This window comes from Lampetra planeri, chromosome 27, assembly GCF_965212315.1.
Source record: "Lampetra planeri chromosome 27, kcLamPlan1.2.h2, whole genome shotgun sequence".
Taxonomy (NCBI): Eukaryota; Metazoa; Chordata; class Hyperoartia; order Petromyzontiformes; family Petromyzontidae; genus Lampetra; species Lampetra planeri.
The window spans coordinates 8,006,126-8,034,016 of record NC_136133.1 but is presented as its reverse complement, the minus strand read 5'-3'; the positions used below and the strand labels follow the sequence as shown (position 1 = coordinate 8,034,016).

At 53.7% G+C, this 27,891-nt stretch overlaps 2 protein-coding genes across 2 annotated transcripts; one reads left to right on the top strand and one right to left on the bottom strand.

Moving 5' to 3' along the window:
* Nucleotides 1-1,383: 1,383 nt before the first annotated feature.
* LOC144728114 (peptidyl-prolyl cis-trans isomerase A-like) lies at nucleotides 1,384-10,420 on the bottom strand. Its single transcript, XM_078607402.1, has 7 exons — nucleotides 10,332-10,420; nucleotides 6,520-6,720; nucleotides 5,727-5,757; nucleotides 5,198-5,286; nucleotides 4,550-4,646; nucleotides 3,765-3,840; nucleotides 1,384-2,389 (listed from the first exon to the last, which is right to left on the bottom strand). The coding sequence occupies exons 2-7, from the start codon at nucleotides 6,712-6,714 to the stop codon at nucleotides 2,254-2,256; spliced, it is 624 nt and encodes a 207-aa protein (XP_078463528.1). The 5' UTR covers nucleotides 6,715-6,720; nucleotides 10,332-10,420; the 3' UTR covers nucleotides 1,384-2,253.
* Nucleotides 10,421-12,407: 1,987 nt separating this feature from the next.
* On the top strand, nucleotides 12,408-26,236 carry LOC144728113 (bifunctional methylenetetrahydrofolate dehydrogenase/cyclohydrolase, mitochondrial-like). The gene is made up of 7 exons (XM_078607401.1): nucleotides 12,408-12,575; nucleotides 18,672-18,979; nucleotides 20,144-20,296; nucleotides 20,742-20,849; nucleotides 21,500-21,592; nucleotides 22,921-23,046; nucleotides 23,889-26,236. Exons 1-7 carry the CDS (start codon nucleotides 12,445-12,447, stop codon nucleotides 24,002-24,004), a joined length of 1,035 nt encoding a protein of 344 aa, XP_078463527.1. The 5' UTR covers nucleotides 12,408-12,444; the 3' UTR covers nucleotides 24,005-26,236.
* The last annotated feature ends 1,655 nt before the right edge of the window (nucleotides 26,237-27,891 follow it).

Sequence of the window (27,891 nt, the reverse complement as noted above, 5' to 3'; positions counted from 1 at the left end):
TCAGCCTGGTTCATTACACGCAGAATCAGGCTTGTTCGAACAAATTCTGAACTGCCAGAAATGTATAAGCAAAGACCCAATCCGTGCCATATGGGTCCTAGTTCGACGGGAAAACATTTTTTAAAAAAAGTAGCCGCTTGCAGTGTTGAAATCAACTTAAATGAAGCAATGGACCCAGTTATAATACACGCAAATTGCAATCAACAGATATTGGTGGCTATGCACGTGGCCTGTTACTTGTAGGAACCTCCTGGTTACACCAGCCCACAGGGGATTATTGTGTCCGTCGTGCAGGGAGGGGCTGGGTGGGGAGGGGCTGGTCACCCCGTGGTGCCCTTATAAAACTCAACGTTTAACCTACTCACGCCGGCTTGTGCCCACCCTCACAGTCGGCCATATTTGCGGAATACACCACGCCGCCGTTGACCCTGGCCATTGACCGAGCAACCCAACGTTCCAACCAGCTCCCTCCACAGGAATGTGTTATCCAACACCGCAGAAACAGCGAGGGTTGGTGGATTGCACACATTTTGCTCCCTTTCCATGGGCATCAGAGCCATACCCTGGCTCGCCAGAGAGCGGGACAGCAAGTCGAAGTCTCCATTTGTTCTACCTGCATGGGAATGAACGTTGCCCCCCCCCCCCTCGTGCACATGGGTTTCCACCCACGTATAATAAAACATTAATTGGCCATAACGCCTTCATATAAAGTGGACCGCAGAGCTTGGGAAGAAATTTGGTGCCAGCTCACGACCCGACCGCTGCCTTCCTGCTCGTCTGTGGTTCCTTCTCGCACCTCAGAGTCGGTCTCTCGTCGAGAACGAGCAGACACTGTGTGGCGTCCACAGCTTTAGAAGCCGAGATTAACGCATTCCTGCGGAGGGAGCTGGTAGAAACGTTGGGTTGCTCGGTCAATGGCCAGGGTCAACGGCGGCGTGGTGTATTCCGCAAATATGGCCGACTGTGAGGGCGGGCACAAGCCGGCGTGAGTAGGTTAAACGTTGAGTTTTATAAGGGCACCACGGGGTGACCAGCCCCTCCCCACCCAGCCCCACCCCTCCCCACCCAGCCCCACCCCTCCCAGCCCCACCCCTCCCCACCCAGCCCCTCCTCTCCCCACCCAGCCCCTTCCCACCCAGCCCCTCCCCTCCCCACCCAGCCCCTCCCCACCTTCCCCACCCTCTCCACCCAGCCCCACCCTCCCCTCTCCGCCCAGTCCCACCTCTCCCATTTTTGGATGCACAACGGACGGACACAATAATCCCGTGGGCTGGTGTAACCAGGAGGTTCCTACCAGTATGAATACAAACTGACAAACGCCAGCAGCAGCGAGGAAGATGGCGTGAGAAGCGTCTACTTCGTGAAGACTCAAGGGCTCGGAACGTCGCACAGCAATTTTATTGAAGGTGGAGTTTATCGACAGCCCCAGGGCGATTTAATCCAGCCCGCATTTCTAATTCAAGTCGCAGTCTTAAAGTAGTCAACAACATCCCGTGGAATCTGACGTGGTGTTAAGTCGATGGAATTCAGAGCCACCAAACGCTCTCCATCATTAAATCTTGATGCGAGGAGGCACTCAATCCTTCCCCCCCCCCCCCCCCCGTTATCCACACACACAACCAATCACCACGTTTAGTCTTCCTCGGTGCAAGTTCTAGTGACGTTACGAACGAATCGGAGGCAGCGCCTTTCAGACGCGCCAATTTAATCTCGTCAGGCAGGCAGTCGCGCCACGGTCTCCGGATGGCAGCAGGCGGAGCTGTCGTCGCGCTCGAGGATTTCCGTCTGCGCGGCGTCGGACTAAAGTAAACACTTTGATGGGCAGAAATAGTTTCTTCGCCAACCTCTTGAACGAGATATAGAATGGCGTGAGGAGAAGTGACCATCATCGCCCCCCCTACAAAAATCATCATTGATCGTGTGATAGAGAGAAGAGTGAAGCTCGTATTCTTAGCCATGGCCTGGCTCTGGCTCGGGGTCAAGGGAGCCGACTCAAAGCCATGCACACTTAACTTGAGCCAGCTCCCAATGGTCCCAACCAAGTTCAGGGTTTCCATGATGCCAATCGGAAGCCACGACTGAGCCGCTCACTCCTGCGTCTTGGAAGCAGCCGAGAGGCTCGAGACAGAGCTGTGACTAAGAATAAAGCGCCAAGCGCTTGCGAGAGTTCGATAGAGTGTGGAGAGCGTGAAGCAAGGCGAGGAGACAGACAGGGAGAGCGTGGAGGGGGGTACGAAGTCGTCGGTGCCGCCATCATTTGACCTCGCCGCAGTCGGTAATCTCCACGCGACCCTTGACATCTCCCTTGCGCGAGCCCAGCTCCTCCATCTTCTTCACGATGTCCATGCCGCTCGTCACGTGACCAAACACCACGTGCTTCCCGTCCAGCCTGGGCACAGGCACAAAAGACAAAGGATCCCCTGTGTAGCCTTCTTAGACTTGGAGAAAGTGCTGTTTGCGAGTAGCACACATGAAGGCCGTGATGACGGCACACGAGGGGCTGGGTGGCCAGCACCACGCCTGGCTGCATTTGTGTCCCCAGTGCTCTTTTACACAAGCCGCAACCAGGTACTTATTGAAGGCCGAGTCGACCTAGGGGAGGCCCAAGATCGGTACAGATAATCGTTACAGTTATTGGTCACAAACGGGAATCAAACTTGGGTAACTGGGTTCGGAGCACAGTGTGCTCACCACTCGCACACACACACACGCACCCTGGGCTGTTAGACGAACGAGTTACACAACAACAACAGCCGCCACCGCCATTCTCCACTCCATGGTGGTGACCACCACGGTGTTTGTGTGCCAGGCCATGTGAAGTGTCGAAGGCTCACTGACAGGTCAAGTGACAGACCAAGGTCCCATGGGTTGACAGACCGAGATGACCAGCAGATGCACCAGCTGTGCCCCCCTAACTGTGCAAACTTTCGTTTTATCCACCCAGCACTTTGCTCGTTGTTGTGAGCATCCCTCATTTGCCCTCCGTTGTTGCTGGAGGGCGACTGCCTCAAACTTCACAACAAAGTCCTTCACGATCCTCCTCCAGAGGCTGATCTTGACACCACTAATACCAGTCTTCGGCAGGTCCATTCAGCGCCACATTATCCTGTCCCACATCAGTCCATCGCTCCTCCAGCCCGTGCCACGCCCATTTAGCCCCCTCTATCCAGCCGAACAAAAGCTGTTTAAGGGCATGCGGTGGCCGGGCATGCGGGCTACATGACCCAGCCAACGCAGCCTTGTTTGCCGGAGGAGCTCACCGATGGAACTGTCCAGATCTTTCAAGAATTTGTGAGCTCCTCGCACAATCCTACCTGGTTAAACCCAGGATGGATCATAGGCAAACCAGCTTGAATGTTTCTAACTGGTGCAGATGTTCTATGAGGGGTCCACATTTCGCAAGCATAGTGAGAGGGCACGACTGTGGCCGAGAATACCCAAAGTTTTGTGTGGAGCGACAAACCAGGTAACTTCTAAACAGTGTTAGGCAGCCGATGAAAAACCTCTGCTGTCAAACCAGAACTGGTCTTGATTTGAAGCTTTCGTGACTGCAGGAATTCATACTCTTTGGTTCTTTCGGTAAAGTCACATCATCAGGTGATGGATGCTTGTGTTGCGCCCGAAACATCGTGATATTTTATACCTACGTGACTTTACCGAAAGAACCAAAGAGTACAGAACTGTTCTGACAACAGAGGTCTCACTCTGGCTTCACGAGTTGCACACACGCGATCACACACACACACACATATATGCACTCTCACCAGTTTGTAAGGTCCGTGCAGATAAAGAACTGGGATCCATTTGTGTTTTTCCCAGCATTTGCCATAGACAGTATACCTGCACGCGCACACACCCGGCGCGTTATAAACACAAAGACACCCCGAAGAGCAGGGGTGGGGAACATTTATTCTGCCAAGGGCCATTTGGATATTTATAACATCATTCGCGAGCCATACAAAATTTAATTTATGTTGCTATCAAAAAAGCTCAGATTTATTGAATTTCGAGTCATGCAGTTGCCTTGGGCAGGGCCAGATTAAATTATTTTGCGGGCCTTGTACGGCCAGCGGGCCAGACGTTCCCCACCCCTGCCATAGAGCCTCTAACAGACTGCTGGAGCAAGTTAGTGAGCACCTATAGACGCTAGCACGGCACATCAGTGGGTGGGTCTCCAGCACCAAACCCAGCCGTTTTTTTCTCCCCAATGCTGATGTTTGCACACTGCATCAGGCACACATTGAAGCCTTAGTTGACCTCGAGGAGACCTTGGAATGTTCAGGTAGTCACTGCCACTGACGTTGAAAATGAGCGGGAATGGAACTCGGAGTTTGTAGTACAGTGCGCTAACCACTGCACTATCGCTCCCCACACACGCACAGACAAAATTAAATACACAGAACATTTTAGACACATGCACGCACCCATGCCCACACATTGTATATTAGTGTCAATGTGTTTAGTAGCGCGCGTGTATTGGTGCATACGAGGGTGTGCGTGTTACCATGTCTAGCGCGTGTAAGTTGGTGTGTTAGCGCACGCTGCTTACCGGGCCCGGTGTGCTTGAGAATAAAGTTCTCATCACGGAACGTCCTGCCATAGATGGATACTCCACCCGTGCCATCATTACGAGTGAAGTCTCCACCCTACGCGCACACACGCATACACATGTAATACACGCACAGCGCACACATACACGTGAACAACAGCTGCCAACCGTGCTTATCGGAGGGTGTGGGGAATCAGAGGTCCTTGATCATGTTTGGGCATCTCGCCAAACAGAAGCTGCTTGGGCATACGGGCGATTTGACCCAGCCACCGCAGCCTTGCTTGCCGGAGGAGCTCACTGATGGTAATGGGTCCAAAGCTTTCAAGGAATCTAGCTCCACACAATCTAGCCTGGTTAAACCCAGGATGGGTCATAGGCAGGCCAGCCTGAATGCTCCTCACTGGTACAGATCTTCTTTAAGGAGGGATCCACGTTTTGCAAGCGTAAAGAAACAAAGGCATGGCTATGGCCGAGAAAACCCAGAGTTTCGAATGAAGCGACAGACCAGGTGGCTTCCACACAGCGTGCCACAGCTAATGCTGGTGCATGTGTGCATGTGGACGCATCATGCGTCTTTGTGCACACTGGTGTACGTGTGCGAGTTCTTGTGTGTACGTGTGAATGTGTGCGAATGTGGTGTCACCGTGCCTGGCACATGAATTTGGGGATGATTCGGTGGAAGATGGAGCCCTTGTATCCGAAGCCATGCTCCCCCGTACACAGTGCACGGAAATTCTCTAACACACACAGAGACAAAAGACACATACATATACACGCACACAAAGCTCCCCCCTATAGCCTGTACAGACTTTTGAGGCAAGTGCTGTTAGTGAGCAGCACCAATGATGGCCAGCACGGCACACAAGGTTGTCAACACTGCACCCGGCCACCAATGTTTACACACTGCACCAGGTACTAATGTATGGCCGAGTCACCCTAGAAGAGGACCGGTTCAGATAATTAATCATCACCAGTGTTGGTTGCTGCGAGGGGGAATCGAACTCGGGTTGTAGCCAGGTTCGTAGTGCAGCACTAACCACTACACTCCCGCTCCACACAAACCACACACACGCAATACACACACAGTCACACGTTCTCCCACACAAAAACAGCGATCCCCTGAATAGCTTACACACAGGCTGTTAGCAAACTCGTACTCGCGCGCACTCTCGCTCACCTGCAGTCTTGGGCACCACGTCAGCCCGCAACTGAAACAGAGCCGAGAAAATTACGTTAATTAGTGTAACGGCAGTCAGAGCAGTACGAAGAGTGTACACACTGGTAATTACATCCAGACGAGAAAACACACGCAGGGTAATTCATCGCGTTGATCTACATCCAGCAGTGGAGCAGACCGTGCTGATTACACTGAGACAGAAAGAGGAATGTATGGATCAGAGAACGCACGCAGATCCGAGACATCGTCACATTGACCACTAACAGTAGATAGACCACGACTCTTGGAGAGGATGGGGAGGCTTTCATCCTGCAGTGAGGCAGACTCATGATCCAGTACTCTTCTATAGCTACAGCTACCCTCGTTACTATTGCCATGAGCTTCACTCGTTCATTCCCTCCACCCATGCCAAGGACTGTCTACCGGACAGTTTCATATCGTCGACACCGTTTCCAACCACAACACTGCAAGTCACCTCCCCCGCCCGCCCAGCCATACCCACCCACAACCCACCCACACCCACAACCCACCCACACCTCTGCTTCTTCCCCTCACACTGCTCCACTTAGGAATTCCCTCCGATTGCCCTCTCTTCCCAAGTTGTCGTACAAGCGTACAAGAAACGTGTTAATACTTATCCATCACACCTTCAGGAGTGCTGTGTGTTGCTGGCCGCTTGGCATTTTGGACCTGTGGGCCTGTACTCAGCAACGGATTCAGAAAAATAATCGAACCCCACTACCCCCCCCACCCCGTCTACCCCCTTTATCCACACCACCACCACCCCCCGCACCTCAAACGTGATTCTGCCGAGCGGGCCCGAGTCTGCCGACACGTCCATGAAGACCACGGGGTTCGCCGTGGGAGGCGGAGGGGCTCCGTGGGCCCAGCGGCCCGCGGTGGCCCCCACCGTGGGCCGCACCATGGCGCCCAGCAGCAGAGAGGAGGCCGCTGGTCGGCAGAGCAACGGTCGGCATAGTGACGCCATGGAAACCTGGCGGGGAGGGGAAACGGTGAAGAATTGTGTTAGATTGAGGCATATTCAGACACGGGTAAAGACTCCCTCCCCCCCCCCACAGACTCGCGCAGAGATCCCAGACTCTTCAAGGAGACCCCCCCCCAGGCTTCTGCAGAGACCCATATAGTTGCGTAGGGTCCCATATGTACGAGACTTTGATATTAAAATAGACCGAGATAAGACATTGGCATTCAAAATGTATTGCTATAGAAGGATACTGCATCCAAACTGGACCCAAAGAACGACCAACATAGAAGAAAACGATTGCACACAGAAGCCGAACTAATGTAGCGATTGAGAAGGAAACTGGCACTATTTGGACACACATGTAGGATGAACGGGAACATTTAAAGTGTGTTGTTCAAAAAGATTGGAGAAACTGGAAAAAGAGGAAGACCCAACAGAGAATGGCTTGATGACGACATAAAGGATTGGTGCCAAAAAGATGTGCACTACTTGCGTATATTGGCACAAGACAGCAGAAGGTGGAAACGAATGACAAAGTGTGCAGTGGACAGGCCTTCATCCAGCAGTGGAATTAAAAATAACATTGATATTCCACAATCAGAATATGTATACTGCAGGAGGAATCCGATAAGCTATAAAGCTCTTTTTTCACAGATGTCCAGAAGGGGCAGGTTAGAAAAAACGATAGAAAAGCACGATAGACATGAAAAGTATAGGAAAGGTAAAGAAAACACTTAAAATGTACAAATAAAACTTGAGTATTTTAATCTTACTGCGGGTAAAGCCCACCGAGGTATCAACTTATCTTTCAGAAGAAACATGGCCACAAATGATAGCTCAACAAAGCGGCCCATCATGTAGAAATGTACAGCAGCAAAATAATTGTAATAATTCCAACGCATGTTTCTAAATTAGGGAAAAACCGGAGGAGCCGGAGGAAAAAAAATCCACGCCACCACGTGGAGCGAGTGGTGACGTACTCCAGCGATGGAGCGTTGGTTGCAGAGGCTAACGGTTCAAACCTGGCACGCCACCCTGGTCAATACTGCAGTCGTATTAACCGCAGTAATACTACACGCCACTCGCTTCACTCGCAGTGGACGTTAAAGATCCCGCGACATCATTCCCAAGAGTAGACCACTGTGCCCCGGCGACACGAATCCAAAATTTGAAACAAACGACACCGCAAATCTACTCCAATGGGTTCACAATAAACAGCAGCAAACATCGCCCCCTACTTCGTAAACTTGGCATGACGCCTCACTGAAGAGAGACGAGTCAAGAGTTCCGGCGGGGCTGTCTGGAGCAAACAAGCGGTATCGGCATCATTATCAATGCCGCTCGGATGCTGCCACAGTGGTGCAATGCAGAGGTCACAGATCCGATTCTATATCCCGGCGCGGCAGTCCAAACGGTGGACTGACCTCACCGCCGCCGTCTAATCCTGCAGCAGCAAGGAATGCGTTGCACAACCACCACCACCGTGATTATCAGGTCGCAGACGGTGGGGTAAAGTGTGGATTACTCCCACCTCTAGTGATACGTAGTGGAAGAGTAGGCCAAATACACGCCAGAGCGGCCTCTAGTGTGGCGTGAGCGATCACTTGCAAGAGCCCGAGCCTTTAGCTGGATTAAGGCCTCCCCACACACACCATGCGAGTTGGTTGGCAAGGGTGCAGATTGCTCATACTTCACCACGCTGGTCAATGGGGGTAGGTAGGTGAAGGATGGTGGGTGGGTAGGCTGCCCAGATGTGTACGATGCGATACAGAGAGACCCCTAAACATTCACAGCAAATAAGCCAAATTTGTGCTCAAATACTCCTTCCCTCATCATTGTCACGGCCTTACGATCACGCCAAGATATCTTTATTTTATACTGGTAGGAACCTCCTGGTTACACCAGCCCACAGGGGACTATTGTGTCCGTCCGTCGTGCAGGGAGGGGCTGGGTGGGGAGGGAGGGGCTGGTCACCCCGTGGTGCCCTTATAAAACTCAACGTTTAACCTACTCACGCCGGCTTGTGCCCGCCCTCACAGTCGGGCATATTTGCGGAATACACCACGCCGCCGTTGACCCTGGCCATTGACCGAGCAACCCAACGTTGCTACCAGCTCCCTCCGCAGGACAATGTGTTTTCACCAGATAAGGCCCACTGAGCTATGTAGCTCTTTTTATTATTTTTACACGCTTTCTATTAACTCACTCTGTCTGTTGTCGTATCCTCAAATCTTGTAACTCCATTTTAACCCACTTCCCAATGTGGTATCGACTGTAAACTTGGTATACTTATGCCATACCGATGACAATACTATATTCTATCATTAAAAACATTTTTACATGTTATGTTTTGGCTTGGGTCTAATTGTCCACGGCCAACTAACGTTGGCTGTAAATCACCACGGTCCCCTTACGTTGTGGGAAGCTTCGGGGCCACTTCCTGGAGTCGTGGAGTTCTTCCATTACTAGTACGGTACATTTAATTAAAACGGGTTTTTAAAAAAAGTTTATATTACTTATTCAGAAGCGACTTGCCCACAAATGATGGCCCAACGAAGTGGCTTGTCACAAAGAAACGTATAGCAGCCAAATACTATTAAACGCGTGTATCTAAATGTAGAGGGGGGGGGGGGGGAAACGCGGAGGAGTCCGGAGAAAATGTAACAGAGTGAAAACGCAGAAACACAGCAGGCGTATGGGTGGAGATGGACCCCCACGACCTCCTGCACACCAGGCGAGGCAGACATCTCACCACTTTGTAGCGGAATTAGCATCGTGCCTCAAGGCATCACGGGGCAGCCCCCCGCCCCTCACCCTCCAAGGGGATCACAGAGCCCCCCCTCCACAAGACCCCCTCCAAGGGGATCACAGAGCCCCCCCTCTCCAAGGGGGTCACAGAGCCCCACCTCCAAGGGGATCACACAGAGCCCCACCTCCAAGGGGATCACACAGAGCCCCCCCTCGACCCCCCCCCCCTCCCCAAGGGGATCACACAGAGCCCCCCCCTCCACAAGACCCCTCCCCCCTCCCCCTCCAAGGGGGTCACACAGAGGCCCCCCTCCACAAGACCCCCTCCAAGGGGATCACAGAGCCCCCCCTCTCCAAGGGGGTCACATAGAGCCCCACCTCCAAGGGGATCACACAGAGCCCCCCCTCCCCAAGGGGATCACACAGAGACCCCCCTCCACAAGACCCCTCCCCCCTCCCCCTCCAAGGGGGTCACACAGAGGCCCCCCTCCAAAAGACCCCTCCCTCTCCAAGGGGGTCACACAGAGGCTCCCCACCACAAGACCCCTCCCTCTCCAAGGGGGTCACACAGAGGCCCCCCTCCACAAGACCCCCTCCCACTCCAAGGGGGTCACACAGAGGCTCCCCACCACAAGACCGCTCCCCCTCCATGGGGGTCACACAGAGGAGGGCCACGGGGCTCGAACCCCCACGTGGTTGCTGCGACCTTCACACGGCCCTGACTGAAAGGGGGGAGAAGAGGGATCGCCTCCCTCTCCCCCCCCTGAGAAAGCCCCCCCCCCCCCTGAGGGAGCCCCGCCCCTCCCTTGCGCTCTCCACTGCTGGATGAGCCCCCCCCACACACCCCCCTCAATCGCCCGCCGCTCGCTCACCCGGAGTCGTCACGTGGGCCCGGAACGTGGATGCGCCAGGCGTGGCCCCGGAACGAGAATTTATAGGCCCCGGGGTGCCCCCGAGCGTGAATTAAACGACGCCGGGCCCCGGAACGTGGAATAATTAATATATGGGCCCATGACGGTCACAGTGAATGATTTAATATCGGTATCGTGATCAATTACAATGCAGAGCGATTGAGATTGGACAATTCTATGCGTATACTGGTAGGAACCTCCTGGTTACACCAGCCCACAGGGGATTATTGTGTCCGTCCGTCGTGGAGGGAGGGGCTGGGTGGGGAGGGGAGGGTGGGGAGGGGCTGGGTGGGGAGGGGCTGGTCACCCCGTGGTGCCCTTATAAAACTCAAAGTTTAACCTACTCACGCCGGCTTGTGCCCGCCCTCACAGTCGGCCATATTTGCGAAATACACCACGCCGCCGTTGACCCTGGCCATTGACCGAGCAACCCAACGTTCCTACCAGCTCCCTCCGCAGGAATGTGCTAATCCCCTGTTCATCATGATGTCTCAAGAGGCCGTCCATAAATGACGTCACGCACCTAGGGAGGGGGGGGGGGTCAGATATTTGTGACGATGTGTGACGAGGGGGGGGGTTGATAAATGTGCCGTCACATCAAAATGCGCAACTTTAAATAAATATGAAATTGTTATAACAACACTAATTGTTATAACAATTAACAACACTAATTGTTATAACAACACTAATTGTTATAACAACACTCCTACAACATCAGAGTGCAGCGCCACATTAAATACGCACTACAATGACAATAGTTTAAAGCGATTTAAAGCATTTTTTATTTTCAAAATGGAAATATGGTTTTGGGGGGGGGCAGAGCTTTGTGACGTCATATTTGAGGGGGGCGGTCTGATTTTTTGTGACGCCGTGTGACGAGTGGGGGGGGGTCCAAAAATTGTCCAAAATCGCGTGACGTCATTTATGGACGACCCCCAATAGCATTACGAAGATCGCGTGACGTTAGGGTTCTGCCTTTGTAGTGAGGGTTGTAGTTGACGCTGAGGAGGGGGGAGGAGGCGCCTCGCTCCCCCCCATGTGGAGTGACGTCACCCGCTGATTAATATTGTTGGTGTGTCAATTTGGAAGACGTCACCTGCTTATGATTACTAATGTGGGGGGCTGTTCGATGTGGAGTGACGTCACCCGCTCATGATTATTAATGAGGGGGGGTCCATGTGGAGGACGTCACCTGTTCATGAGTATTAATGAGGGGGGCTGGCCGACGTGCAGTGACGTCACGCGCGGGACACACAGACATTCTTATACCTACGTGACTTTACCGAAGGAACCAAAGAGTATGGATTATTGGCTCATTATAGGAGTAAATGTTGCACGGGGGTCCCGGCACCTGAATCCCCCCCCACCCGAGCGGGGGCCCCGGCACCTGGATTCCCTACCGGGGGCCCCGGCACCTGAATTCTCCCTAGCGGGGGCCCCGGCACCTGGATTCCCTAGCGGGGGCCCCGGCACCTGAATTCTCTCTAGCGGGGCCCCGGCACCTGGATTCTTCCTAGCGGGGCCCCGGCACCTGGATTCCCTAGTGGGTGCCCCGGCACCTGAATTCTCTCTATCGGGGGCCCCGGCACCTGGATTCTCCCTAGCGGGGGCCCCGGCACCTGGATTCTCCCTAGCGGGGGCCCCGGCACCTAGATTCCCTAGCGGGGGCCCCGGCACCTGGATTCCCTAGCGGGGCCCTGGCACCTGAATTCCCACTAGCGGGGGCCCCGGCACCTGAATTCCTGCTAGCGGGGGTCCCAGCACCCGAATTCCCCCCTAACGGGGGCCCCTGCACCTGAATTCCCTCTAGCGGAGGCCCCGGCACCTGAATTCTCTCTAGCGGGGGCCCCAGCACCTGGATTCCCTAGCGGGGGCCCTGGCACCTGAATTCCCACTAGCGGGGGGCCGGCACCTGAATTCTCCCTCGCGAGGCCCCGGCACCTGAATTATCTCTAGCGGGGCCCCAGCACCTGAATTCCTTATCGGGGGGGGGGCCCGACACCTGAATTCTCCCTAGCGACGTGGGGGCCCCGGCACATGAATCGTCGCCGGCTTGCTGCTCCGTGACGAGGACATGGCGCTCTGCTCGTCTCTCTGTCGCCGCGCGCTCAGGAGGATCCTCGCCCGCGGCGGAGGACGAGGAGGACAAGGAGGCGGCGGCGGCGGCGGGGGCGACGGCGCGAGCTTTCACGCGAGCGCCAAGCGGTGAGCAGCGGATAGTACCTGGCCCGGTGACCGGCGGACCCCATAGAGATGAATGGGATTGTATTCCGTAGAGCGGATGCGCGCGCCGGGCTATGGTGGGCGCGCTCTGATTGGCTGTTGAATGCCGCGCCGACTTTCGTTTTTTTTAGACGCGTTCCGATTGGTCGTGTTAGTTGCACGTGGTGCGTCGCGGCCAATCGGGTTGTGCTCCCCCCCCCCACCAAGAGCGACCGCTTGTGTGCAGTGGGGATTGTGATCGGAGCGCGGCTGATGAAAGAGCACCGGGGGTAGCGTCAGCGCGGCGGTGACCTCCGCGGGTCGCGCGAAACCTCCACAAACATCACGCAGAGTTCATGTCGCGGCCCCATTCATTCAGTCATTCATCGACTCGGTCAACATGGTCACCCGCTTCACTACTCCACCCCCACCCCCCCGACAGTCTCACGCAATCGCACCCCTCACCCATCACTCATCCTCCACGTGCTCCGTTGTTGAACCGTGACACGGCTCACCCCCCCCCCCCGCTCTTGCCCACCATCACCTGCCTCAAGCCTCCCGGCACCCACGTGGCCCATTCATTCGTTCACTCACAGGTCACAGGTCAGGAGTGAAGCGGGTGACCATGTTGACGGAGTTGATGACTAAATGAATGGGGCCACGACATGAACTCTGCGTGATGTTTGTGGAGGTTTCGCGCGACCCGCGGAGGTCACTGCTGCGCTGACGCTACCCCCGCTGCTCTTTCACTCAGTCACAGGTCACAGTTCACTCACAGGTCACAGGTCACTCACAGGTCACTCACAGGTCACTCACAAATCACTCACAGGTCACTCACAAATCACTCACAGGTCACTCACTCACAGGTCACTCACAGGTCACTCACTCAGGTCACTCACTCACAGGTCACTCATTCACAAGTCACTCACAGGTCACTCACAGGTCACTCACTCACAAGTCACTCACAAGTCACTCACAGGTCACTCACTCACAGGTCACTCACTCACAAGTCACTCACAAGTCACTCACAGGTCACTGACTCACAGGTCACTCACTCAGGTCACTCAGGTCACTCACTCACAAGTCACTCACAAGTCACTCACAGGTCACTCACTCACAGGTCACTCACAGGTCACTCACAGGTCACTCACTCAGGTCACTCACTCACAGGTCACTCACTCAGGTCACTCACTCACAGGTCACTCATTCACAAGTCACTCACAGGTCACTCAGGTCACTCATTCACAAGTCACTCACAGGTCACTCACAGGTCACTCACTCAGGTCACTCACTCACAGGTCACTCACAGGTCACTCACTCACAGGTCACTCATTCACAAGTCACTCACAGGTCACTCACTCACAGGTCACTCACAGGTCACAGGTCACTCACTCACAAGTCACTCACAGGTCACTCACAGGTCACTCACGGGTCACTCACAGGTCACAGGTCACTCACAGGTCACAGGTAACTCACAGGTCACTCGCTCACAGGTCACTCACTCACAGGTCACTCACAGGTCACTCACAGGTCACCCACAAACTCGCCCCGTCGCTTCACGCGCCCGCGGTGATCGCGGCGACCACTGCAGAGCCGGCACTGCTGCCACCCAGCAGTGCGAAGCCCCCCTGGGTTCGATTCCCGACGCGGGCGACTTTCTGCGTGGGGTCTTCTTGTTCTCTACGTTCAACCCCCTGTCCTGCAGAGTGCGTGTGAGTTAATTAGCGAGCGGGTTGAATGGAGGTTGTGTGTACGGTATTCTCCCCTTGTTCTGCAGAGCGAGTGTTGTGCGAGTGTGTGAATGGAGTGTGAGTACTATCACAGTGTGTGTGAGTGTGTGGATGGAGTGTGTGTACTATCACAGTGTGTGTGAGTGTGTGAATGGAGTGTGAATATTATCACAGTGTGTGTGAGTGTGTGGATGGAGTGTGAATATTATCACAGTGTGTGTGAGTGTGTGGATGGAGTGTGTGTACTATCACAGTGTGTGTGAGTGTGTGAATGGAGTGTGAATATTATCACAGTGTGTGTGAGTGTGTGGATGGAGTGTGAATATTATCACAGTGTGTGTGAGTGTGTGGATGGAGTGTGAATATTATCACAGTGTGTGTGAGTGTGTGGATGGAGTGTGAATATTATCACAGTGTGTGTGAGTGTGTGGATGGAGTGTGAATATTATCACAGTGTGTGTGAGTGTATGAATAGAGTGTGTGTACTATCACAGTGTGTGTGAGTGTGTGGATGGAGTGTGTGTACTATCACAGTGTGTGTGAGTGTGTGGATGGAGTGTGAATACTATCACTGTGTGTGAGTGTGTGGATGGAGTGTGTCTATTATCACAGTGTGTGTGAGTGTGTGAATGGAGTGTGAATACTATCCCAGTGTGTGTGAATGGAGTGTGAATACTATCCCAGTGTGTGAATATGTGGATGGAGTGTGAATACTATCACAGTGTGTGTGAGTGTGTGTGGATGGAGTGTGAATACAATCACAGTGTGTACGAGTGTGAATGGAGTGTGTATATTCTCCAAATGTGTGTGTATGGAGGCCGTGTATTCTCCCCCTGTTCTGCGTGGGTTTCCTCTGAATTTCGCGGTGTCCGCCACCCATAGCTGAACACACACACGGTGGAACTGCTATCGGCCAAAAGCTCATCATCAATGCCGAAACAAAATGATCTGCAAATCACTCAATTTGGATCACAGTTTCAGCAGCAGCAATCATCGCCCCCTCCACTGCCGCTGCTGCTGCAAATAAAAAAAACTTGGCAGGACCCTCCTGAAAATAGTCTTGAGACTCGATGAGGCTTTCCTGCGTACCTACACAAGCGGAAGCACAATGGCACAGCAACAATACACGTGGAGTTATCGCTCTGCCTTTCAACCGATGGTTGTTCGATTACACTGGTCAACACACTTTTTCTGGCATAAGGTATTCCGACGGGTTTAAGGTAATTTTGGGGTGCTGATTCCAAATCTGTTGTTGTCTATCACATCAGGTTTTTAAGATATAAAATATTGCATTTTCAATAAAAACTGCAGAAGAAAAATATTAAATAAATGTGGATATCTACATAAAATGATATTATAAACACACTATCCTAAAAATACAGCACCATATTTTAACACTAAAGCAGTCACTGACTCGCAACAACTTGCAATCATAAGTGACAGAGTTAATTTCGGGTAAAATCAATGAAAATGGGGTATGCCGATAGCATAAAAATGAGATGTGATAGAGCAAATCTGAGATCAGATTTGGAATCAGCACCCAAAAGTCCAGGCTAGAAAAAAAAGTTTTTTTGCTGACCAGTGTTATGCTTATGATGGTGACTGCGTTGTGTTGGTAGGGTGCCACCTGGTGGCCGAGAGCGGTGACTTCTCCCAGCCGCGGTGCGTTGGGCAGTGGCAGCTTCCCTCCCGGCGACGTGGCGCGTTACATAACACACGCGGGGTGACCACAGAGGCCGAAACGAACTTACAAGATGACACGCTACGTTCTAAATAAGCTTACAATGCGTCTCTTCAACGTAATCTATCCCTTCCACACGCAACAAAAATATACTCAAGTATTTATTGTTTTAACACAACCCATAAGCCCCCACGGCCTTAGTGAGAGTGTACAATTTTAGAAGCCACAACTCTATAAATGTGTGTTCTCCACAGCGAACAGAATGATTCTATTATTCTGTAGTGTGCATTATAGACTTGGAACCAGAACCCATATCTTGTCTTTAAGCATCTGGCAGGTCACCAGCATTGGTTCAAGTGAGCCTGACTCTTAACGGAATTTATATAGCGCCTTAACCAAGGCGATTTACAAAGAATTAACAACGGTACATATGGATGTGATGGGGGACATGAGGTGAATGAAAATAGATGAGAGGAAGCAATGAGCAAATCTGTGATGTGTCAATTCAGTGAAAGCAACATTGATGACATTAAATGATTATGATGAATGGATTGAATGAATGGGATTAATGAGTGATAGCCGTAGAATGGGAATATGAAGACGGAACAGTAACGGTGGTGGTTATGAGGAGGATATTGAGGGACGTAAGTGAGTTTTGAGTGTGGAACTCTGCTGCTGAATGTCTACGCGCGTTTAGAGTTTTGCTTGGTTTTAAATCACGCTGCTGGAATTGTGCGCTCCCAGAAGGCCGTGGGGCTGATGGGATGTGTGAAAAAAATACTTGGGTTTTTATGTGTGCAGGCGACTTTGCCTGGTTTCATGATTAGGTGCCCTTCTCCTCGCTTTTTGGAACGTTGATCACTTTTCCTTCGCCGTCTCTCCCCCGATAATAAACACGTCTCATCTCCATGTATATAGTGTCTGTTCAAAATGTTTAGCGTACTTCCCGACATGCAACAAACTTGACATTTACCATGTGGGTACTTTCCAGACTGTACACCATGCAAACATTATAAAAATACACTTTTGTATTTTTTTGGGGGGTTGGGGGGGCTCAATAATGCATATATGTTTTGCACGGCAAGTGAGCTGTGACGTCACATCTGACATGTGACCCGCGCATGTGGAAGCGTAACGTATTGTAGTGTCGTGGTTAGCGCGCTGCGCTACGAACCCGGCAACCCAAGTTCGATTCCCGCTCACGGCCACCACCGGTGACGATTATTTGAACCGCTCCTGGACCTCCCCTAGGTCGACTCAGCCTCAAACGAGTAACTGCTGTGGTGTGTGAATATCGCCACTGGGGAGACAAAGGCGGCCGGACGTGGTGAATCCAAGTCCCGGGCGAAGCCGGGTAGTACAGCTAGTGTTCTATAAGAATATCTCACAGTCACTGATCCCAAGCGATCATCACTCGGAGACCCCAAGGTGAATGGTAAACTACATCATTCATCTTGGGGCTCTATGGATGTGTAAGGGTCTCTGAGAGTCTATGGGTCTCTGAGAGTTTATGGGTCCCTGTGTGAGTCTATGAGTGTCTGTGTGAGTCTGTGGGTTTCTATGTAAGTATATGGGTCTCTACGTCTATGGGTCTCTGTGTGAGTCTATGGGTCTCTGAGAGTCTATGGGTCTCTGTGTGAGTCTATGAGTGTCTGTGTGAGTCTGTGGGTCTCTATGTAAGTCTATGGGTCTCTACGTCTATGGGTCTCTGTGTGAGTCTATGAGTCTCTGTGTGAGTCAGTGGGTACTCCACAAGTCTGCGTATCTCCATGTGAGGAGTCCAAGTTGTTTTTGTGTAACAAGGTGATAACGCAAGAGACCAGGATAGGAGTTCAATTTGCAAGGGTGATGACTTGGGTCACCGAAATGGCAAAAACAAAATGAAGTTAAATTTCGATTTAAAGCTTTCGTGACTGCAGGGATTCATCTTCTTGGTTCTTTCGGTAAAGTCACGTAGAAGGGAAGTAATAAAATAATAAAAATAAAACATAATAAAATAATTCTCACGACGTTTCGGCCACAACACAAGCAGCCGTCCTCAGGTGAAGACCAGGTCTGTCGGGGAGACAGCGTCTGAATGAACCACCACCACGCTTGGAGCGTATATTTAAGCTGGGTTGGAAGGGGGGAAGTGCGCCTTGACAAAATAATTTGCAGACATGATTCCTAGTAAAAAGGTTTCAGTTTTGTTACCAGAAAAAAGGGGGAAACACTCTATTCTTATATTTTGGTACTGGCAAAGGAGGTCTAATGATATAAATATCGGCCATTCTATAGGATTCGGGGCGGGGGGGGGGTCAAACGTACATACGCAGGTGGAGGGGGGGGTGTAAAAAGTACGCGTGCGTACAGGGAGGGGGGTAAGGGTCAAGTTTTGACAGATTTTTGCCTACGTACTAAATGGATGGCCCCTCATCTTGCAGCCATGATTCAGTAGTGATTGAACTTATATACGAAGATGGTCTGGGTGGTACGGTGCTGGGTGTGTGTGCGATTAGCATAGTGCGGTGTGTGTAATTTGTTGCGTGTGTAAAATGGTGCAGCAGTGTGTGGTTCGGTGGGTGTGTGTGTGTGAGTGACGTGGTGCGGCAGTGTGTGGTGTAGTGATTGCGTAGTGTGCACGCCACACGAGTGACGTGGCGCCTTGCCCGTGCGCGTGAGTAAACGCGACAGTGGCGTGGTCCGCAGGTGCGAGGCCGTGGTGATCTCGGGCGTGGAGCTGGCGCGTGCGGTGCGCGCCGAGGTGAGCGACGGCGTGCGGGCATGGGTGTCCGCGGGCCACCGTCCGCCGCACCTCGCCGTGGTGCTGGTGGGCGACGACGCGCCCAGCCGCACCTACGTGCGCAACAAGACGCGCGCTGCCGAGCTCGTGGGCATCACGAGCACCGCGGAGACGCGCCCCGCCTCCGTCTCCCAGGAGGAGCTGCTGGCGCTCATTCACCGGCTCAACGCCGACCCTGGCACCGACGGTCTGCTGGTGCAGCTGCCCGTGCCCGGTGAGTCGTCCGCACGCTCGCCCGCTCGCCCGCACGCTCGCCCGCACGCTCGCTCGTTCGCTCGCTCGTTCACGTGTACGCATGGGGTACACACAAAGAGCCCCCATGTAGCCTTAACAGACTTTGGGGGCAACTGCTGTTAGCGAGCAACCTTTGAAATCCAGCACGGCACCACTAGGGGGTGGGGTGGCCTGTACCACATCCAGCCGTCTTTGTCTCCCGAGTGCTGTTGTTTAACATTCACAGCACCGGGTGCTCGATTAAGGCTGGGTTATCCTCGGGCAGACACAGAACCGGTTTAGATCATTGTCACCGATGTTGGTCGTGAGCGGGAATCGAAGTTGGGCTGCCGGGTTCAGAGTGCAGTGCGCTAACCGCAGCACCACCACTCCCTTCATGGGTACACACACTTACAGATACAACAACAACCGCCATTCGCCACTAAGTGGCAGTGACATCACCACGACGCTTGTGCCAGGCCATGTGCACCTTGAGACCACGTGAAGTGTCGAACGCCCGCTGGCAGGAGGTCACGGGGCAGACCCAGCAGGTGCCACGGGTCGACTGACCGAGATGACCGAGATGACTGGCTGATGCACCACCTGTGCCCCCTACTGTGCCAACTTGCAGTGCTTTAGCCAACCGGCGCTCCGCTCGTTGTTGTGAGCGTCGCTCCTCCGCCCTCCGTTGTTGTTGGAGGGCGACTGCCTCCAACTGCCCAGTAGCGTCCTTCACGAGCCTCCTCCACAGAGGCGATCTTGACACCGCTGGTACCAGTCATCGGCAAGTCCACTTAGCTCCACGTCCTCCTGTACTACATCACTCCATCTCTTCTCTAGCCCGTGCCACGCCCGTTTAGCCCCCTCGATCCGGCCGAACAAAAGCTGTTTAGGCATGCGGTGGCTGGGCATGCGGGCTACATGACCCAGCCAACACAGCCTTGCCTGCCGGAGGAGCTCACCGATGGGACTTTGCCCAGATCTTTCAAGGATTTGTGAGCTCCTCACACAATCCAGCCTGGTTAAACCCAGGATATAGATACATAGATACACCCAGTGAGGTTTCCAAATACAGACAGATACATGTGGATTCACGCGGCCACAGGGGCGTGTTGGTGTGACGCGGCGCATGCTGGTCTGACGCCATGCGTGCTGGTGTGCACAGACCACGTGGACGAGCGGGCCGTGTGCGACGCCGTGTGCCCGGAGAAGGACGTGGATGGGTTCCATGTGCTCAACGTGGGGCGGCTGTGCCTGGACCAGCGTGCCATGCTTCCAGCCACGCCGGCCGGGGTGTGGGAGATCCTGCAGAGAGCCGGTAACACCCACCACATGACCGCCGCCAAGCCACAACCACAGCCACCACGTTTTTGCGGCGGCGTGACTGGGTGTGTGACTGGGTGTGTGACTGGGTAGGTGTGTGGCTGGGAAGGTGTGTGGCTGGGAAGGTGTGTGGCTGGGTAGGTGTGTGGCTGGGTAGGGGTGTGGCTGGGTAGGTGTGTGGCTGGGTAGGTGTGTGGCTGGGTAGGTGTGTGGCTGGGTAGGTGTGTGGCTGGGTAGGTGTGTGGCTGGGTAGGTGAGTGGCTGGGTAGGGGTGTGGTTGGGTAGGTGAGTGGCTGGGTGACTGGCTGGGTAGGTGTGTGGTTGGATAGGTGTGTGGCTGGGTAGGTGACTGGCTGGGTAGGGGTATGGCTGGGTAGGTGTGTGGCTGGGCGAGTGGCTGGCTACGCGTGCGGTGCTGAGTTCTCTGTGCCCACGTGCAGGGATCTCCACGTTTGGGAAGCGTGTGGTCGTGGCTGGGAGGAGCAAGAACGTGGGGATGCCCATCGCCATGCTGCTGCACACAGACGGCTCGCACGAGCGCGCCGGAGGTGCGCGCACACATGTGTACACACACATACACGTGTACACATGTGTACACACACATACACACGTGTACACACACATACACACGTGTACACACGTGTATACACACATACACGTGTGCACACGTACATACAAACACGTACATACAAACACAAAAATCCCCCTTCTAGCCTTTAACAGGCTGTTCGGGAAAATACCGTTAGCGAGCACCTATGAAGGCGGGAGCGGCACACGAGGGGTTGAGTGAACAACACCACGCCTGGCCGGCTTTGTCTCGCCAGTGGTGATGTTTACACACCACACAAGGTACTCATTTGAAGCTGAGTCGACCTAGCAGAGGCCCAGAAGCGGTTCAAATCATCGTCACTGTTGTTGTTGGCCGTGAGCTGGAATCGAACTCTGATCGCCGGGTTCGTAGCGCAGCGCGCTAACCGCTGCACTCCCACGTGTGTACAGAAACAAGAACAGCCTCCATTCGCCACTAACTTATGGTGACATCACCACAGCGCTCACTGCTCACCCATTGCCCCCCTCCTCACCCTCCCTCACCCTCTCCCCCACTGATCACACACCTTCTCACCGTCACCCACATCCTCTCCTCACCCTCTCCTCACCCCCCCCCTCCCTTGTCCCTCTCCTCCCCCTGCTGACCCAGGTGATGCGACAGTGACCATCACGCACCGCTACACGCCCAAGGAGCAGCTCAAAGACTTCACGCTCATGGCCGACATCGTCATCATGGCTGCTGGTGATACGCGCACACACACACATGCACACGCACGCGCACCCACATGCACACGCACACACGCACAGGCACCCACATGCACACGCACCCACGCACACGCACGCGCACCCACATGCACACGCACCCACGCACGCGCACCCACATGCACACGCACACACGCACCCACGCACGCGCACCCACATGCACACGCACCCACACACGCGCACCCACATGCACACGCACCCACGCACGCGCACCCACATGCACACGCACACACGCACCCACGCACGCGCACCCACATGCACACGCACCCACGCACGCGCACGCGCACCCACATGCACACGCACACACGCACGCGCACCCACATGCACACGCACACGCACGCGCACCCACATGCACACACGCACGCGCACCCACATGCACACGCACCCACGCACACGCACGCGCACCCACATGCACACGCACCCACGCACGCGCACACACATGCACACGCACACACGCACCCACGCACGCGCACCCACATGCACACGCACCCACACACGCGCACCCACATGCACACGCACCCACGCACGCGCACCCACATGCACACGCACACACGCACCCACGCACGCGCACCCACATGCACACGCACCCACGCACACGCACGCGCACCCACATGCACACGCACACACGCACGCGCACCCACATGCACACGCACGCGCACCCACATGCACACACGCACGCGCACCCACATGCACACGCACCCACGCACACGCACGCGCACCCACATGCACACGCACCCACGCACACGCACGCGCACCCACATGCACACGCGAACGCGCGGACGCACGCACACGCGTGTGTTGCGTTGCGTGTAAGGTGTATATACCCCGGCAATTTCCAGGAATGTGTCTAACATGTGCCGTATGTGTATCGCGTGCATGTGTTAGTACACTGTTTGTGCCGCCTGTGTACCACATGTACTATGGGGGTGCCGTGTGTGTGTACCACGTGTGTGTGTGCCGTATGTGTGTGTTATGAGTAACGTGTGTGTGAGTGGCAAATGTGTTGTGAGCAACGTGTGCATGTGTGTGCCACGTGTCTGTGTTATATTGTGTGTGTGTGCCTTGTGTGCGTTCCGCGCATCTGTGTTTTGATTAACGTGTGTGGCATGTGTGTGCACCATGCGTGTGTGTTATGAGTAAAGTGTGTGTGTGCGCATGCCACGTGCATGCGTGTTATGAGTGACGTGTGTGTGTGTGCGTCATGTGTGTGTGCGCCACACGCTCGTATATTATGAGGAATGTGTGTGTGCCATGTGCGTGTGTTATGAGTAACGTGTGTGTGCGTGTGCGTGTGTGCCGCACACCCAGGTGTGCCGGGGCTGCTCACGGCGGACATGGTGCGCCCCGGTGCCTGCGTCATCGACGTTGGCATCAACCGCGTGGTGGACCCGCACACGGGCCGGGCGCGGCTCGTGGGTGACGTCGACTTTGAGGGTGAGCCCGCCGAGATGCAGGCAAAGCTCCCCCATGTAGGCCGCACGGCCTGCCGGAGCAAGTACCGTTAGCGAGTAGCAGTGCCTAAGAATACCGGCACGGCGCCTCCTGTCTCCTGCAGTGCGGATGGTTAATGCACACTGCCTCGCAAATTTCTTTAAGGCCAAGTAGACCTAGATGAAAAGGTAACCAGGTAGCCCCCTCCCCCACCTTGCATGCTGGCACGGCACACGAGATGGGGGGGCGGGTGGCCAGCACCACGCCCGACCGCATTTGTCAACCTCTGGACCAAGTTCAGATAATCTTCACTGGTGTTGGCCATGAGCAGGAATCGATTTCGGGTTGCCGGGTTCGTAGCGCAGTGCGCTAACCGCTGCACTACCGCTGGCTACACGCGCACGTGTACACATGCGCACACAGAACAGAGGTCGCTAACGGGTTTTGATTCCTTACCCGTACCCGGCCACACCAGGGTCGCAAACGGGTACCCGTACCCGACCCGTACCCGGCTGGGTACAGGTAGGGTACGGGTATCGGGTACCTGATTGCGACCTCTGGGATGAAGCCATGTTGCAGGCGCGGGTGGGTTGATTCTAGGAACTTGAATTGTGAGAAGAGACAAGACGTTGGGAAATGAGTGACAAACGGTGACTCACCAGTGACTCACGGCCTACCCGTACCCGTACCCGGCCGCACCAGGGTCGCAAACGGGTACCCGTACCCAGCCAGGTACGGGTAGCCAGGTATCGGGTTGGGTACGGTTATCGGGTACCCGGTTGCGACCTCTGACACACAGAGCCACAGGACTTGACCCTGCCTCTCCGTGCTCCCCCCGCCCGCAGGTGTGCGCCGTGTGGCAGGCCACATCACCCCCGTCCCGGGCGGCGTGGGGCCGATGACGGTGGCCATGCTGATGAGGAACACGCTGCTCGCAGCCCAGAAGGCTCTTGTTTATTGACATCGCCTCTCTTGCCACTCATCGTCATCATCATCATAACCGTCATTCTACACCACCGTCAACGCTATCACCACCGCTACCACCACCGCTACCACCAATACTGCTGCTGCCATCACCGCTACCACCACCACCACTATCACCACCACCACTATCACCACCATCACCACCATCACGATCACACACTACCGCTTCTACCGGTACCAGCACTGCTGCTACTGCTGCCTTCAACACTATCAACGCCGCCGCTACTGCTGCTGCTACTGCTGCTACTGCTGCTGCTGCTGCTATCACCACCGGATTGCGGTGGCCGAGGCTGCCCGCCCTGGTTCTACCCCCGGTGTTCCCTGTTGCATCGTCGTGTCGACTCGTGGATCTTTGGGCCCCTTTGGAACTCTCTGGACCTCTGTGGTGCTGACCTCAGGGTGACACTACCCAGGGTCATTCTGGGAAAGCAGAGACTCGAGCCAAGACGGCCGAGCTGGTCTGGAGCATCGCTGCTGCTTCCATGGCGACCGCACCATCACCGTGGTGATCGTCATGGTGAACGTGTTGTCACCAAGGCGTCGCTGCTGTTGCTATCGTCAAATTATTGTCGCCGTGGTGACCGTGTCGTCACCATGGTGGATGTGTTTCTATGAAGGGGATTGCTGCTGTTGCCGTGGGCTAATTGCCGCCACCGTGATAACCGTATCGTTACCATGGTTATCTTGTGATGATGAAGGCGTCGGTGCTCTAATAATCATCACCTTGACGACCATGTCATCACCACGGTGACCATATCGTCACCATGGTGACCAAGGCGTCCCTGCTGTTGCTGTGTTTTTATCATCGTCATTTTGGTTACATTGTTGTTTCTATGGTCCGGCTGTCTTTGTGGTCTCTCTAATGTATTCATCGTCTTATTATCATCATCATCACTATGGTAATATTGTCATCGCCATGGTTATGTCGTTTTTGTGGTCGTATCAACGTCTGTGGTCCAATCATCATCATTGCTATGGTAACATCTCTACCCTGGTTACATAATTGTCTTTGTAGTCCTAGCATCGTTGCCATGGTTGCATTATTGTCCCCGTGATGACATCATCGCCATTCCGACATCATCGTCACCTCGTTTACATCGTCTCTCTGGTCACATCATCGTCGTCACCATGGTTACATCGTCACCATGGTTACATCGTCACCATGGTTACATCGTCACCATGGTCACATTGTCAACATCGTCACATCATGTTGATGTCGTCATCTCTCTGTGTTGTGTTTTGAATGCGGTGCCAAACAATTGTACTCTGCGTACTCTCAGAGTCCGTGTACTCACGTACTCCGTCGCGACACTCCACGTTACTGTGCCAGCATACGTGTTTTATATATATGCAATGTATTTATTGAGACTGGCACGTGTGTGTGCACGCGGTGCATGTGTGTATCGCGTGTGTGTATCTTGTTTTACATGGGAGGGGGAGGATCTGTGTGTGTGTGTGTGTCCCCTCCGTCTGCTTTACCGGAGTCACACAACGTCGCATATCCGACCGTAGCTTCTCCTCCCTGACCGATTGACTGCCCCACGGGCCAATCGGCCCAGTGCAGTATGCGCGCGCGTAGCAGAAAATAATGTTCCAAAGATGTTCAGTCATACTCCTTTGGTTTTTTCGGTAAAGTCGCGTAGGTAAAAAAAAATGAAAACTCAATTAAATCACGACGTTTCGGGCGCAACACAAGCGTCCTTCTTCAGGTGGGGACAACGTAGCGAAAGCACAAACGCTTAAGTGTGTCTCAGAGATGGCTGTGACGAGGGATTGTATCGTCGCGGGGCATGGAGAGAGACACACAGACATTCTTATACCTACGTGACTTTACCGAAAAAACAAAGAGTATGAATCCTTGCAGTCACGAAAGCTTCAAATCTAGAATGTTCAGTCATACGACCGTCGCGTAACCGCCCTGACCAATTAACCGCCCTGACCAATTAACCGCCCTGCACCTCGGTGCAGTGTTATTGACTGTGCTGGCGTTACGGTCGTCTTCAATGGACGTTCACAAATCCGCCCATACCGCAGTCGGATATGCGACGATGTATTGTGCCGCGTGCAACATAAGATGCAAGAACCACGATAATCGTGTCGTCCGGATTTTGCTAAACATCGTTGCTCATTGTTTTCTTTTATTTAATATGTATTCAATAACGAAGACAGTACATGAAAGTTCCAAATAAAAAGCCAGTTATACGTTCAACATGCTTCTTCCCCCGCGTCATCGTCAGAGGCAGGCTGGACTGTTGTCGTGAGTTTGATTCATCATTGATTGGTGGTTGAGGCCGCGTGATGACCTGGCCATCATGTATGTTATACGCGTTTCAGATCATCATGATTGTGAAATTCCTGGCAGGCTTGCGACACTCACCTCCTAATCACTCGTGTCACTACTACCGTGTTGAGGACTGAGTCTACCAGACACTGACTCTTTCGTCTCATCCACCACGCTGTTCAACCACCACACTGCAGGTCACAACAACACACCCACCCACTCACCCATCCACTGGCCCACTCACCCACTCACCACACTGCAGGTCACAACAAGACACACACCCACCCACTCACTCACCCACTCGCCACACTGCAGGTCACAAAAACACACGCACACTCACCCACCAATCCACTCGCCCACTCACCCACTCACTCGCCACACTGCAGGTCACAACAACACACGATCTCACCCACCCATCCACTCGCCCACTCACCCACCCACTCGCCACACTGCAGGTCACAACAACACATTCACTCACCCACCCATCCACTCGCCCACTCACCCACCCACCCACTCGCCACACTGCAGGTCACAACAACACATTCACTCACCCACCCATCCACTCGCCCACTCACCCACCCACTCGCCACACTGCAGGTCACAACAACACATTCACTCACCCACCCATCCACTCGCCCACTCACCCACCCACTCGCCACACTGCAGGTCACAACAACACATTCACTCACCCACCCATCCACTCGCCCACTCACCCACCGACTCACCACACTGCAGGTCACAACAACTCACCCATCCACTCACTCACCCACCCATTCGCCACAATGCAGGTCACAACACACCCATCCACTCACTCGCCCAATCACCCATCCACTCGCCCACTCACCCACCCACTCGCCCACTGACCCACTCACTCACCACACTGCAGGTCCCCCTCACCTCGCTTTCTACGCCTCTCGTACTGCTCCACTTGAGAATTCTCTCCTCCCACCACCGTCTCTGTAACCCAAGTTAATAACCTCGCTTAATTACAGAAACATTGCTACACTCGTTATCTATTACCACTCCGATAGTGCTGTTTGTTGCTGGCCCTTGGCGTATCAGGCCTATGGGGCCCGTGCTCGGCAACTTTGTTTTAAAAATAATATTCAGTGAACTGCAGCTGAAGATTTCTAGATTTGAAGTTTTCGTGACTGTTTTTTTCGCTAAAGTCACGTAGGTGAAAACAAAATAAAAATAAAACAACTAAATTAAATCACAGTGATTTAATTTAGTTGTTTTATTTATTTTGTTTTCACATCCGTGACTTTACCGAAAAAACCAAAGAGCATGAAGGACCATTTCCCGAAACGTTACCACCTATTACACGTTATTTTCCTTTTAAGTCCCTTCAAGGGTTCACGTTCAGAATCAAAGTCTTTATTTCGACAGCAGGAGGAATCCGATTAGCTATGAAGCTCATTTTTCACAGATCTCCAGTAGGGGTGGGTCAGAATGTGAGAACAAACGATACAAGTGTCGGAAAGGTAAACAAATAAAATCTTACTATTTTGTTTAATCAGGTAAAGGCCACGGAGTATTTGAGCTTTTTCAGAAGTGACCTGGCCACAAATGATAGCTCAACG

Coding starts and splice junctions, on each gene's coding strand:
- LOC144728114 (XM_078607402.1), bottom strand. CDS start 6,714: ATGGCGTCACTATGCCGACCGTTGCTCTGCCGACCAGCGGCCTCCTCT. Junction 5,758..6,519: donor TCGGCAGAATCACGTTTGAG/GTGCGGGGGGTG, acceptor GCTCTGTTTCAG/TTGCGGGCTGACGTGGTGCC. Junction 2,390..3,764: donor TGCACGGACCTTACAAACTG/GTGAGAGTGCAT, acceptor GCCTGTGCCCAG/GCTGGACGGGAAGCACGTGG.
- LOC144728113 (XM_078607401.1), top strand. CDS start 12,445: ATGGCGCTCTGCTCGTCTCTCTGTCGCCGCGCGCTCAGGAGGATCCTC. Junction 12,576..18,671: donor TTTCACGCGAGCGCCAAGCG/GTGAGCAGCGGA, acceptor CGTGGTCCGCAG/GTGCGAGGCCGTGGTGATCT. Junction 23,047..23,888: donor GGGTGACGTCGACTTTGAGG/GTGAGCCCGCCG, acceptor CCCCGCCCGCAG/GTGTGCGCCGTGTGGCAGGC.